Here is a 13,631-nt window from a genome sequence, read left to right on the forward strand (position 1 = left end):
ACAGTTAAATCAAGCTGTATACAGGGTTAGATGTCAGCTAATAATGAAAACAATTACACTTTAATATATAGGCATTCAGAATGGAGTTCACTGGTCTATATCTGATATACAAGACTTTTGTCACAGACAGTATTACAAAGCAGAGCTTTCCAACCACAATGAATTATAAAACAAGGTACAGAGTAACATATTCCAACTTTGTTCAGATTATAGAAGATCATTGGAGCAGCAGTGCCCTGGTCACAATGTAAGGTTGTCATGCCAACTGCAAAGAAACAATCAAAACTCAAAATAGTAATCATGCCATGATAATATTAACAGTAAATGCAGTGTCCTTCATTCATGGTTACATGATTTTCATTTACATTATGTAGTCAACTGTACCACAGCTCAGTAGTTTCTGCATTTATGGTTAGAAATTATCCTGCACATCGATTCATTCTTTGAATCACTAACACCAACCACCACTGCTGTCCACTTCAGATGCATAACCAGATGGAAAAAGCGACTAAGCATGTGCAGCTCAGCCCACAAATTAACACGCACTTCTGTTGTTTAATAATTTTAATGAATTTATTTTATTAAATTAAAGCTGTACATTTAAAGATACAATGACTGAAACATACACAATGTTTACAACTCATTTTCAGAGTAATACATGTATTTAAAATTGGGCTTTTGTTCTTGAGTCACACTAAATGAAACACAGCCATTGCTGTCAGTCCAAATGTGGTCAAGCTGAATGCATTCCATGTGGTGCCTAAACTCTTTGGTTCATCTTTTGCTTCCATTGTGGTTTCGATCCAGCTTTTATAACGTGCTACATTGGTGTAGATTCCAGGTAAACGTGGTCTGCCACAGCCTAATCCCCAGCTGATGATTCCCACAATGTAAAATTTAAAGTCAGTATAATCAAAACAGGAGAGCGGACCACCACTGTCTCCCTGCAAAAACAAATATTGTAGAATTAAAACTAAACATAGCAAGATCTAGTTCAGAAAATTTTTGATAAAAGAACAGTTTTTTTTCAGTACAGGGTAAATGCCTAATTTAGGAGTAGACATATAGAAACAAATAAATTCAGTTCATATTATCTAGACAGTAATTATTCTAAACATGAAATATTGTAGAAGATACAAATTGCCCAATTTGCAAATGTATTTTGGCAAAATTTAAAGATTTTTGAGAAACCTAGGCTGAAAGCAATTCACCAGAAATGTGAGGGAAGATAAATTCAAAGTTAGCTTCTACACTCCACACTAAACTCCAGTTTGCTTTGAAATAAAGGAAGAGAATCTAAAGAAAACATGCCAAAAACTAAAAGTGTATATTTGTTGGTTAAAATGCAGAATTAAAAAAATAGCACAAAATAGAAGTAGGCATGAGGTACATTGTCACAGACCAAATCACAGACCTACTATTACTAGCAGTTGTCAAGTGTGAGAATGGGTGTAGATGAGAATGAAGAAACCCTGCAGATCATACTTTTAATATAATAAAAGTTCATATCAAACATAAGGAAGCTTATAGGCAATTAGCTATTTAAAAAAAAACTGGTTTAACTTCTGAGAATCCATGCCCATGTTTGGGATGTTAGGTATTACCACACTGACTTTTATTTGTTTGTGTTCAAAGTATGCTGAAAGGTAAATGAGCTATCACAGCAAAGGGGTAATGATCTGTTCTGAATAATATATATATATATATATATATATATATATATATATATATATATATATATATGGGTCTACATTTTCTTATCGAAAGCTCACGCTTTTGTAAAGAAAAAGTACAACCCCAGTTATGAGAAAGCACTTAAACAAAAGTGCATGTTTGCAAATATTACAACAAAAAAAACACTACAAAGATATTTTTACAGAGGGCAAGCCCCCTGCACCCCCCATGTGGGAGGCTGTGCCTCCCCACACCCCCACTACTTTATATATACTAACTCCGGGATTGCACTACAGTGGGGAAACAGGTATATTCCATTATCCTCACTGTAGCGTGCTTCAGTGCTGCAGTGTTTTTTTGTTGTAATATTACTGGTTTGGTAAACTGGTAATCACGAAAGTGCACTTTCGTTTAAGTGCACTTTTGCATAACTGGGGTCTACTTTTTCTTATCAAAAGCTCATTCATTCTTTATCTATATATAGATATAGATCTACATATATATGTGCCACTTCTTAGTATATATGTCATTAAAAGCAGGACACTTATCCAGCATGTTAAGCTTAATTAAGGCCAGTAATGTTTTTTAAAGCACCTTTTTTCACAAATAAATTTATGATAGTTATTAAAAAAATTATATAGCTACCTTTTAGGGTGATGACAAGATGCATGTACTGCTGATCATTTGGTTTTGTTTAGTAGCTTGGGTGCTGGACATTTGGCTGGAGCTGGGGTGGGCATGTGAAGCTAAAAGTGATGTGTTGTCATCTCTGCTGCCATAGAAGAATAAAGCCTGGACTATGACACAGGCAGCACAAGGTCAAGCAGTGATATGGCTTTGCCAGTTTGCCTCTCTTCAATGGAAAAGTGAGGGAATATATGCTTGGGGCATACATTCTTATGCTTGGGTAACTGGGAATGCTGGCTTCATGAGGGATAGAGCTAACATGAGGGAGTCATGTCATTCAAGGAAGCAAGTGGCACATCCATCCAGATGCCCACTGCACACTGAGCCTTGAGGACTGGGCATGTGCATGGGTTTAATGGCATTTTAAGGAAAAAACCCTGATGGCTATCATATTATGAAGGTGGAAGTTGGAAGGTGGAATGAATGAGCCAATTGAGAAGAGAGTGGATGGCTGCAGGCAGTGAGGATGAGAAATGTCTAAAAAAGGTGGCCTACTGATTTTTTCCTGAGAAGGATTGTCAGATAAGTTTATGCTGCACTAAACCTTAAATAAGCCTAAGAGATGTGGTGAGTGACACATAGAATTGAAAGGACACAGTTCTTACTGTATGCACTGTTTGGGAACGTATGTCTTGTAAATGTATGTTGGGGTTAATAGATAAATAGGGCATATAAAAAAGAACCACTCCCTTCACTTATATAACATCTACACTACAATTGTAGTCTTTTGTCCGTAGCGGGTGACGGCCGCAGAGTCTAAGTGCACATTTGGGTCAGCACAGAGAGAGGGAATGAAGTCTGTATATTTACTGCAGTAACACTCATGTATCTAAGGTGAGAGTAGACTCGTGGACATACTGTACAATGAAATGGAAGACACATATGTTGCCCATACTTTTGTCTATGACTCATTTAATATCAATTTCTTGTAGTCTCTATGGAAAACCTCTTTTTCTCCTATACCGTCACATGTTATGTGACTCTCTGACCAACCCTCGTTTATCAAAGCCATACCGAGGGCAGAAGAAAAGCAAAGGCAATAACAGGGACACGCTCATACGATACACTCGGTGCTGTAGTTGGGGTGCCAGTTAGTCTTTGTAAGCAGTATTAGAAAACATTTAAATAGTCATAGTCATGAAAAGCAGCTGGCTAAATGGTAGTCATTCAGTATCTATGTGCTAGGGATTGTAGCAAGGAGCAAGTACAGCTTTTGGCTACTGTTCAGCAAAGCAGTGTAAAAAATAAACAAAAACTGTTATGTCCTTTGTCAACCTGAAAAGTATCTTATCTGTTTATTAATTTATAGTATAGTCAATGAACGTTAGCAAGGAGGAGTCCTAGTTGTATATTACAGTTTAGAAGTTTTAGCAGACTTGTGAACAAAGAGACTCTGTGTAACAGAGGTGTCCTGGGTGGGGGGTAGGGTGGGTCATAACTTTGAGAGTTTTTTTGATAGCTGCAGCCCCAAAGTTGCATGAATCTTGTCTTAGATGGAGATTAGGACAACCTTCCTTCCTTCCTTCGCATTAAACCATGGAGGAGTTGCCAGATTCAGACATCGAGAATGAGCCTCAGTCCCATATGTCAATTTCAAGTTCACTTCCTAGTCAGACCATTCAACTCATCCACAATATGCTGATGGCATGCACTAACCTTGGAGTGCACTGTTACACTTGTGTCTGAATTTAGACTTTTCAGAAACTCATACACCCATTTCATGGGTAACCTATTCAATGGATTTTTGTTCTTTGGAGATTTTTTTAAAAACTGAATTAGAAAAAACAAGAAAGTGAGGGCACTGCTTACCCTAATGTTGAGGTGGTGAAACTCTGGGCTTCTCAGCATCTACTTTCAAGGATGGATCACACCCCCCAACAGCTATTGCAGCAGTTTTCAGAATGGGCATGGCCCTGGAATATGAGGTTCACAGCGGCAGTGGCAGGGATCTCTTCCAAGCAACATTTCTCAAAATCCCTGAGGACTTGTCTGACTACTTCATTTTGGATAGAGTCAAGGGACACCTCTTGCTCCACCTGACAGCCTGGATGACTATTACACATGACAATTGAATAAGAGGTATATCCAGATGCTCTTTGTTTCCCATTCAATGCATTTCTTTCCACAGTCTCTCCACTGTCCTAATGACCCACCCTATCAAAAAGCTGTGTCTAAGCTACAGACACATAATCTGTTTCCAAAAAGAGCCATCTAAGTAGTTCCACCATTCCAGAAAGAGCACACCCTTTACTTAGAGTTCATCATAGCCCCCTCCACAGCAAGGAAATAGAACATAAGCAGCCTAAAGCAGTATATTGTCAAAAAGCCATTTCAGTTGGTCACTGTGGAAGCCATCCTTCCCTGTATGTTTAAAGGAGACGGGATGTACTCACTGAAAAGCCAGGGTGCATACTAGCATATCAAGATTGCAAAGGAGTCCACGAGGTTCATTCATTATTACATAAGGGTTGGCCATTTTCAGTTCAGAACAATACTGTTTGGACTCAGCACCAAGTGAATGCCAAGTGAATGTCCAGAGTTGTCTGAACTTTCCAGCTCCAGGGGTACAGAGTATTCCTTTACCTGGATGACTTACTGCTGGCAGCCTCATCCATGCAGGCCCTAGTTGCTTCCAGAGATTCACTCTGTCTGTTTCAACCTATGGGCATAGCGGTTAACCATGCAAAATCTCAGATGATGCCCTCTCAAATCATGATGTTCATAGACTGCACTCTTGATCATCAACCTCCTGTATTTATCCTCCAGTAGAAACTTGTTTTCTTTTCAAATCTGCTATTCTGTAGTTAATCAACATCCTGTTATATCTCTTTTCAGAAGCACAGGTCTCACTGCATTGCACTCCTTCCTTCCTATCTAACATTGATATAAATTTATTATAAATCAATGAATTAATCTTCTAGTTTTCTTCCTATATTATTTCATTTGGGAAGAATATCTGCTGCATTGTTTGGATGTCTGCAAGTAGCTCAAGTTTTATTTGGGTAGAACTGACATTGTGGGAAAAGATTCTGTTTCTATGTTTTTGCTTCCTTCTCTTCGAAAAATATCCATAGCCACTATTTCTGCCTGGCATTCCCAGTGCGTTAGACTTTGTTTTCAAAAGTGTGGCAAATCACTTACTCAGACTATTGTTGTTTGTAGTACTTGATTGATGACAATTTCTCTAGACTTTTTCAAAAATGCTCTTGTAGACAACACATGTGCACTGCTACATGAGCATCAGTGAATGCTTTTGCAAGATGTTATAAACTTGTTATCATCTTGAGGTTCACATCTGCCTTTGGAGCTAATATAATCATGGGTATTCTTTTGTGATGAGGCACCTAAGAGAATTAGTTTGGAGTTTATCTTAGAAATGAAGGCATTGAAACTCTCATCATCAGGCTTGAAAGTTATGTGTTACTATAACAATAGATCAACAACACTGGCAGTTTCATCTCAATGGCTGTTCCTGACTCCCACTCCCTGACTAAAGGGTGAAATGGATACTGTCCTGTTTGGAGTCAGTCATGATTTTCCTTTATTATTTTTTCTCTTTGTTGCTTTGAACTGTGACTTTTGAGATTTGATAAAGGGAAAATTTGGCAGTGACAGTTATAGTTAAGTGAGGTACTAAGGTAGTTTGGAAAAGTCTTATCAGCTGGTCTAAGTATCTGCTATTGTAATCCTAGAGGCAATAGTAGTGAAACGGAAAATGCATATCTATCTTTATGGTAAAGACATAACTTTTGTTTTCACTAAATGTTTAAGATATTTCAACCAGTGCCAATCATGGACTCATCATGCTTGATCCAGGTTGTAAATGTACCATCTGTTGGACTGCTGCTCCTAGTAATTGTGATGACAGAAGTTTATCCAAAGCTATAATTTATTGGCCAGTGTTTGAAATCACTATGCAGAAATAATTCAAATATTTGTAGTAGTATAGTTCATTCTGTGGCCTGTGAAGTGGCCATGTGACCTCAAAAGGTATTAAACCAGAGAGCGCACGATCACCTACCACTAATGCATAATTCAGAGTTAAAAGCTTTGGAAAGATAGCCCCAGTGATTTTGCATACATATTGTAATAAACAAGTAAACCATGAGACAAAACAACGGCCTTTCCATTATTTGTGACAATACAGGTCGACATGCAAATGTGCAGTCTTTCAGGGATTTTAACTAGAGATAATAGTAGCATAACCGACTGAATCTGGCTGTGAGTATGAACCTTGCTTTGGAATAGATATTACGGCTGCAGATTAAGATGCAAGTCAGGTTCTGATTCTAAGCAAATTCAGATTGGTACAATTCAATGTTCTCTGTTGCGTCCTTTAGTTCATTGGTACACCAAGGAGCTGATTTGCTGCTAATTCTTTAATTATTTTCCTTTTGCTTAGTTAGTATTTTTCTTGAAGTAATAATGTTAAGAAAATATTGTAGTGTATTGTTGATGGAGGTGTTGACTCATCAATCTGTTTCTTATTGAAAATTACTGCTGGTGTCATTTTTATTTGCATGTCAGGAGTGATTCTGTGGGTGCAGTCTTTCCTCTTTTTTCTGCAGTTGGGCAATCGTGGAGTTAGTACAGGTATGATGGAGACCTAGATTTGACTTTTTCCTCCCCCTTTTTAGTCCAGCTGAACCCTTACCTTATCAAAACATAGGGATACAAAGAAGAAGCATTGCAATCCATCTGGAAAGTGACACATGATCTATTAATCTAGTATATATCTGATATTAAGTGACCTGATGTAAAGCTGTATAGCAGATACTCCTGACTTCTTACTGTCGTCTTTTAGCTGAATTGGTAGTTACGAAGAAATAGTGTTTACTGAATATCATCACACACTGTGTATTGTAAGGCAGTTAGGGTACATCCAGGCAACATCAGTGTGTTTTCCTGCAAAAGGATTTTGCCTAACAGGTTTAGTATCTAGCTGATATATATATGCCCTGTTACTGCAGTAACAGGAAGGAATGTTCTGTGGATATTGCCATGAATTCAACAGTCATAGTGTTTGAATTTCAGACAGTACCTAACTTGGTAGTACAATAAGCTGCGGTGGTACAGCAATAGCGTTGTTGCCGCACTGCAAGAGGTTCTCCTGTTCGATTCTTGGCAGGAGTGCCTTCTATGTGGAGTCTGCATGTCCTCTCCACGGTCGAGTGGCCTCCAAAAGACATGCGTGAATGGGCGTGCCTTTGCTGAAGGTTGGACGTCGGGCTGGCAACTCGGCACCATCAAAAATCTACTGCCGATCATTAGCAGACTGGAGTTCCACTGTGGCGACCCCTAACTGGGAAAAGCCGAAAAGACAAACAACCTAACTTGGTAGTACAAAAAAATTTATCATCAGGAATGCCCCATGTATAGGATGCCTGTATATTGTCTTTTTTCATTGTTAACCTGGTGAGACCCCTAAGAACAACAATCTTTTCAAGGATGCTCTGAAAATACTGGTCTGATTAACTTACTCATGTATTTACAGTGCAACTAGAAACAGAGAGAGTTAAACACAGGACTATAGAATGAAACTCATAGCATTTTACTGCTGTGCTGTATTGCCAGACTGTCATTCTTCTATCATGTAACATTGAATGCTCAAAAAAGCGAACATTCTTTTTTGTTTATTTTGCAAGCTGCTGGCTGCTGCTGTGTGTGTGAGATTGTGGTACAACTGGAACTGGGAATTTGCACTTCCCCCACTGTTGAGTGATCTCTGAGTTCATATGCAAGCAATAATGCCCAACAATGTGTGTGTTATGCAAGCAATAATGTCCAACAGGGTGAGTGTTACTATGTAAATAACACCCGCACAGGGGTATTCTGAAGCACAACACCACAAGCAAACACACATGCACATGCACACATGCGCACACACACACACACACACACACACACACACACACACACACACACACACACACACACACACACACACACACACACAAACACATATACAAGCATACACAAACATGCACACACATTTTTTTTCTTTTTTGTTTCTTTTAATTTTAGACTCGCTAAACATTTGTACGAGGGCAGTGTGACAGTGGTGAGGAGTGACAGATGCATTCGAGGTGGAAGTGGGATTGCATCAAGGATCAGGTCTGAGGCCTTTCTTGTATGCAATGGTGATGGACAGGTTGACAGACAAGATCAGACAGGAGACCCCATGGACTATGATGTTTGCAGATGACATTGTGATTTTTAATGAGAGTAGGGAACAGGTTGAGGAGACCCTGAAAAGGTGGAGATATGCTCTAGAGAAGAGAGGAATGAAGGTCAGCAGGACTAAGACAGAATATATGTGTGTGAATGAGATGGTGGACAGAGGAATGGTGAGGTTACTGGAAGTAGAGATGGTGAAGGTGGATGAGTTTAAATACTTGGGATCAACAGTTCAGAGTAATGGTAAGTGTGGAAGGCATCTGAAGAAGAGAGTACAGGCAGGGTGGAGTTGGTGGAGAAGAGTGTCAGGAGTGATTTGCGACAGACAGGTACCAGTAAGAGTGAAATGGAAGGTCTACAAGATGGCAGTGAGACCAGCTATGTTATATGGGTTGGAGATGGTGGCATGTACGAAAAGACAGGAGTAAGAGCTGAAGGCAGCAGAGTTAAAGATGTTAAGATTTGCATTGGGCGTGACAAAGATGGGCAGGATTTGAAATGAGTATATTAGAGGGTCAGCTCAGATTGGACTGTTTGGAGACAAAGCCAGAGAGGTGAGATTGCATTAGTTTGGACATGTGCTGAGGAGATATGCTGGGTATATTGGAAGAAGGATGCTAAGGATGAAGCTGCCAGGTAAGATGTAAAGAGGAAGGCCAAAGATAAGTTTTATGGATGTGGTGAGAGAGGACACGCAGGTGGTTGGTGTGACAGAGCAAGATGCAGAGGACAGGAAGAAATTGAAACAAGTGATCCGCTGTGGTGACCTGTAACAGGAGCAGCTGAAAGAAAAAGAAGAAGAAGACTCACTAAATATCAAAAGTGCTGATTAATGAGTATAAAATAATGGTTTAATCGCTCTCACTCTCACTTCATGCACGCATGCACTCACACACACTTTTCTATTTTGTTTTTAATTTTCTTTTTTTTCCGTTTTACACTCACTAAACAGTAAAAGCACTGCTTAGCAAATGCAAAATAATGGTGGCCATTATCTCCCTAACAGTCTAAGTTCCACAGTACCTTAGTATGCTACTGTGAAGTGACAGACTCATTTTTCAGTGGGCATTGCTTGTATATTAACACCGTGCTGGAGAACATTTGTTGTCCAATTAGAATGGTGATGTACAGGTTGCCCATTCTTTAAATATAATTAGCAGGGGGTGTGGATGGAGTGGGGGGGTTACTCCCCTGCAAAAGACAGTATTTTTTTCTTGCTTTTCTGATTCAGTCTAAAAAGATCAATGTTTCTTGTTCACTCTTATGAGAATTCACTTTTTTGTTAGGTAATCCAGCTGGCATATGATGGTATGAACACTGACCAGTTATCCTGAAAGATTATCAGTTACATTAGGCAAATAATCTATATTCTCTTATGCCATTTACATCACAGATATAAAGAGGATGTTTTTATGATTACCTGACATGCATCAACACTTCCATCTTCTTGACCAGCACAAATGACACCTTGTTTCAGTAGTCCCATATACCATGCATTACAGGTAGTTATGTCAAACAAATTGACTTCACCTTCCTCTAAATCATCTGGTAGTTTACCTATGAAATAAACAAAAGAAGAAATCAGTCTGTTTTCTTGTTCTTTTATTCTATTAATATTTATAATATTTTGATTTTTTATTTGCTATCAAAATAGCCACTCTCACATTTCTTTAAGTTAAACCAAAAAATTACAGTATTCACCCCATATCACCCAACATTCCAGACCCTAGTCCCTTCAGCATGACATTGGCACTTCAGTTGCCCCTATGATATATTATATTCATATACATACATTTATGTATAAACTATGATAAAAGGACCTGAATCCTGTTCTTCATGTGAGAGGAATAAATCTGTATCCTTTTTGCATCTTCACAGTGCAGTCAATCATTTCTTCCATGTTTGTTAGATGGTGGGCAGATGTGTTCTTTGGACGTCTGAGGCTCCTACCCATGGATCAAAATCACTCAGAATCCTAGGGCATTTCTGAGCTTCTAAGTAGGGGCACGTTATTACAGTTACAGCTGTTGCTATTTGGGCTCATGGCAGTCTCCAGGATGTGTACCAAGTGTGTGCCCAGCACTGCAGTGACACAGAACCTACAAGGCACAGAGATATTGCTTGTATTGCGATAAATAGCAACTAGCTTCCCATGCAATTGAACAATTTCATTGCAGTAAGAAAGTCTATTTAGACATGGTTCCAGTGTCTGGGATTCACAGTAAACACTGAAATTTCACAGTTGATGCCCACATGGGCACTTATATTAAAAAGTTGTACTACGGACAATGTCTTGCTGGACTTTTCTTATGACAGGCAAGGTATTACCCATGATGCATACAGTCATCCAAATCATTCTGAGTTTCAGAGTCAGTCTGTTTCAGTGTTGCATTGCCTCCAGACCTTTAGATTAATGGCTACCACTATCTACATGACTCCCAGTGTAAGATTTCACAAGATTTATACACTGGGCCTTGAAGATGTAGTAGGACCATATGTGAATCAAAATGACTATTATTCCAATCAAAATTTCCAAGAAATGGACATCTGAGCTGATGGCTTCAAGATGCCTTTTATTTTTTTCTGTCTCCCTGAGCAAACCTTTTCAGCACCCAATCTGACACTGGTATCATCATGGATTCCCCTGCCCTTGGGTGGATGGGGGGATCACGGGCAGACAGCCCGAGGCATGTAATTGCAGACAGTGGCAAGTCTGCACATAAATATCTTGGAAATATGGACAGTTCACCTCACTTGACAGTCTTTCACATATCCCTTCATCAAGGAGGTACAGTTGTCATCCTCACTGACAACATGGCTGTGATGTGGTATATCAACAAACAAGGGGGAACCAATTCAATCCCCCATGTCAATAGGCTTTGAGAGTTTGGAGTTAGGTGGAGTCTACATATCATCTTCCACTAGCCAGTTACATCCCAGCTAAAGACAGCTCCTTAATGGCAACTACAATCAGTTACTGTCTATTAATACAACAGGGGCACTCTCTCAGTCTATATGTAGCAATGAACATTAGGGGAAACCTTTTCATAATCTGTTTGGCTCACCAACCCATACCAAATGCTTTCTCTCTTACTCCTTACTCTGAAAGGAATCCCCAGTATGCACTACTACAGAAGAGGCCCCAAAACTCCTATATGTTTTTTCCTGGTTACCCTGAACTTCACTGTCATACAGAAGGCCAAACTGTTCAAAGCCAAAATTCATTCTAAAAGCTCTATACTGGCTCCAGCTAGTATGATTTTCTCTTGTCTGCCATTATTTCAAGATGATTTCTTACGTTTGGGGCCCTTCAAAACCCTGTTAATGTACCCATCCAGCAAACTTTACTCAGAACATTACTCCTTGTGGCTGTCTGTCTGGATTCTCTAATTCGCAAAATGGCTGGGGATCCTTCTTATGCCAAAAGAGTGGTCCATAACCTGACATCTGCCCAGACACTAAGCATCAGGATGTCTTATAAAAGCAGAATGATTCCTTCTTTTTTTGCACTACAGATGGTGGTTTGGATGCATTTACTTACTCTTTTCCTACTAAACGTTTTGTATTTATCATCGGTATTTGACTCAGGTTTATTCTATTCTTCATTAAAGTTCATTTGGTAGTCACAACCAGTTTCCTAAAAAGGGCTAACACTTTGTATTTGGCTGATTTAAAAGTCTGCAAGATTATCTTGAAGGGCATATTCTTTTCTGTTCTCTGCCCAAGGGTCTTGTCCAGCTTTGGTTTCTCTAGTTTGTACTGGAAAATCATTCTCCCCTTTGCTAAAACAGTCTAAGCAGAACTAAAGCTTGTACCTTAGAAAACTTTTGTTGGTGGCAGTTACTTTTGTCAAAAGAATTTCAGAATTTAAGCTTTATGTGTCAGCCCCCCTTACTTGGTGTTTTATAAGGACAGAGTGTTCATAGGTGATTACTAGGGTAATGACCCCAAGGGGCCCTTTTAACTTTAACCATGCTTTCCGAGTTGAGAATCAAACCATTTTATCTTTTGTCTTTGAGGTAAACATCTTAATCATTATGCCGACTGCCAACCCACAAGTGTCCATGAGAATAAATCCTTCATTCATGATCAAAGTACCCAGTGAAACAAATTTGAACCATTCAATCTTTTTTTTTCAAATTATTCCAACAGAAGGTGATATTTATTGTATTGTATGGTTGTGAACATATATCTTAGATTTTATCTTGATAAGACGATAATCCATCAGAAAAGAACTTCCAACTTCTTGTTTCCATGTCCAAAAAGACTTTGGGCTCAAAGGCTTCTAAATTAACGCTATCAAAATGGCTCTCTGCATAAAAGGTTGAGATCTGCAATACAATAAATCATTGTACTCTGAGCCTGGAGTTCTCACTACCAGAACTGTGGCTATCTCTCAAGCATTTTCCAAGAATGCTTCTTTGGATTATGTCTATGCAGCAGACATCTGGACTTCACAGCATACGTTTGCGAGTTACTACAAGTGAGATGTGATATACAGGTCCAAGTTTTCCTTCAGATGCACTCTCATTAGTTAGAGATATTTCATGAGGAACCACCCTGGGGGATATCCTTGGGTCTTTATCCTGCTGGTGATGAAAGTGGAGCTCCCAATACCAGATACAAAAGTTATATACTTATCAGAATGCAGATCTGTACCAGAAGTTCCTACTTCATAGCCATATTGGTCTTAGTAGTGACAGGGCCTGGAATTCTTTTTTTTCTGTATGTGTCTTTTCCCCTTTTGCACATTGATTATCATGCCACCCCATACTGGATATGGGCTCATGTTTCTACTAGAAGTGAGGACCTCCATCATCCAGATTAACTAGGGAAAGAGTCATCCAGAGAAATTGACTCATTTTCCTTGTAACAATGAGGGCATATTTATGTAACCTAAAGACCTTCACTGGTGGTGACATGAGGACTTGTATCATTTCAAGGACTACTTGTGCCACTCTGTCCACACATGTGTGCCCATGCCCAAACCCTTCTTGTATCCTCTCCCCATGTCATGATGAACTGTGGTATTCAGTCGAGGCGTTGTCATTAGTGCAATGATGTAAGATGACCAGGTTTCACCCCCCCAACCC

The 13,631-nt window shown here is 39.2% G+C and overlaps 1 protein-coding gene across 1 annotated transcript in view; it reads right to left on the reverse strand.

The window, feature by feature from the left end:
* Positions 1 to 645: 645 nt before the first annotated feature.
* LOC122801279 (acrosin-like) overlaps positions 646 to 13,631 on the reverse strand; it is a 68,270-nt gene continuing 55,284 nt past the window's right edge. Inside the window, exons 3-4 of the mRNA XM_044070830.1 lie at positions 9,959 to 10,095; positions 646 to 944 (exon numbers count right to left, since the gene is read on the reverse strand). Coding sequence (XP_043926765.1) covers positions 690 to 944; positions 9,959 to 10,095 — 392 coding nt within the window. The 3' untranslated portion in view covers positions 646 to 689. The remainder of the gene's footprint in view (positions 945 to 9,958; positions 10,096 to 13,631) is intronic.

The sequence above is a fragment of the Protopterus annectens genome, chromosome 1.part0, assembly GCF_019279795.1.
Source record: "Protopterus annectens isolate FY-2018-M chromosome 1.part0, PAN1.0, whole genome shotgun sequence".
In the NCBI taxonomy this organism is placed as follows: domain Eukaryota; kingdom Metazoa; phylum Chordata; order Ceratodontiformes; family Protopteridae; genus Protopterus; species Protopterus annectens.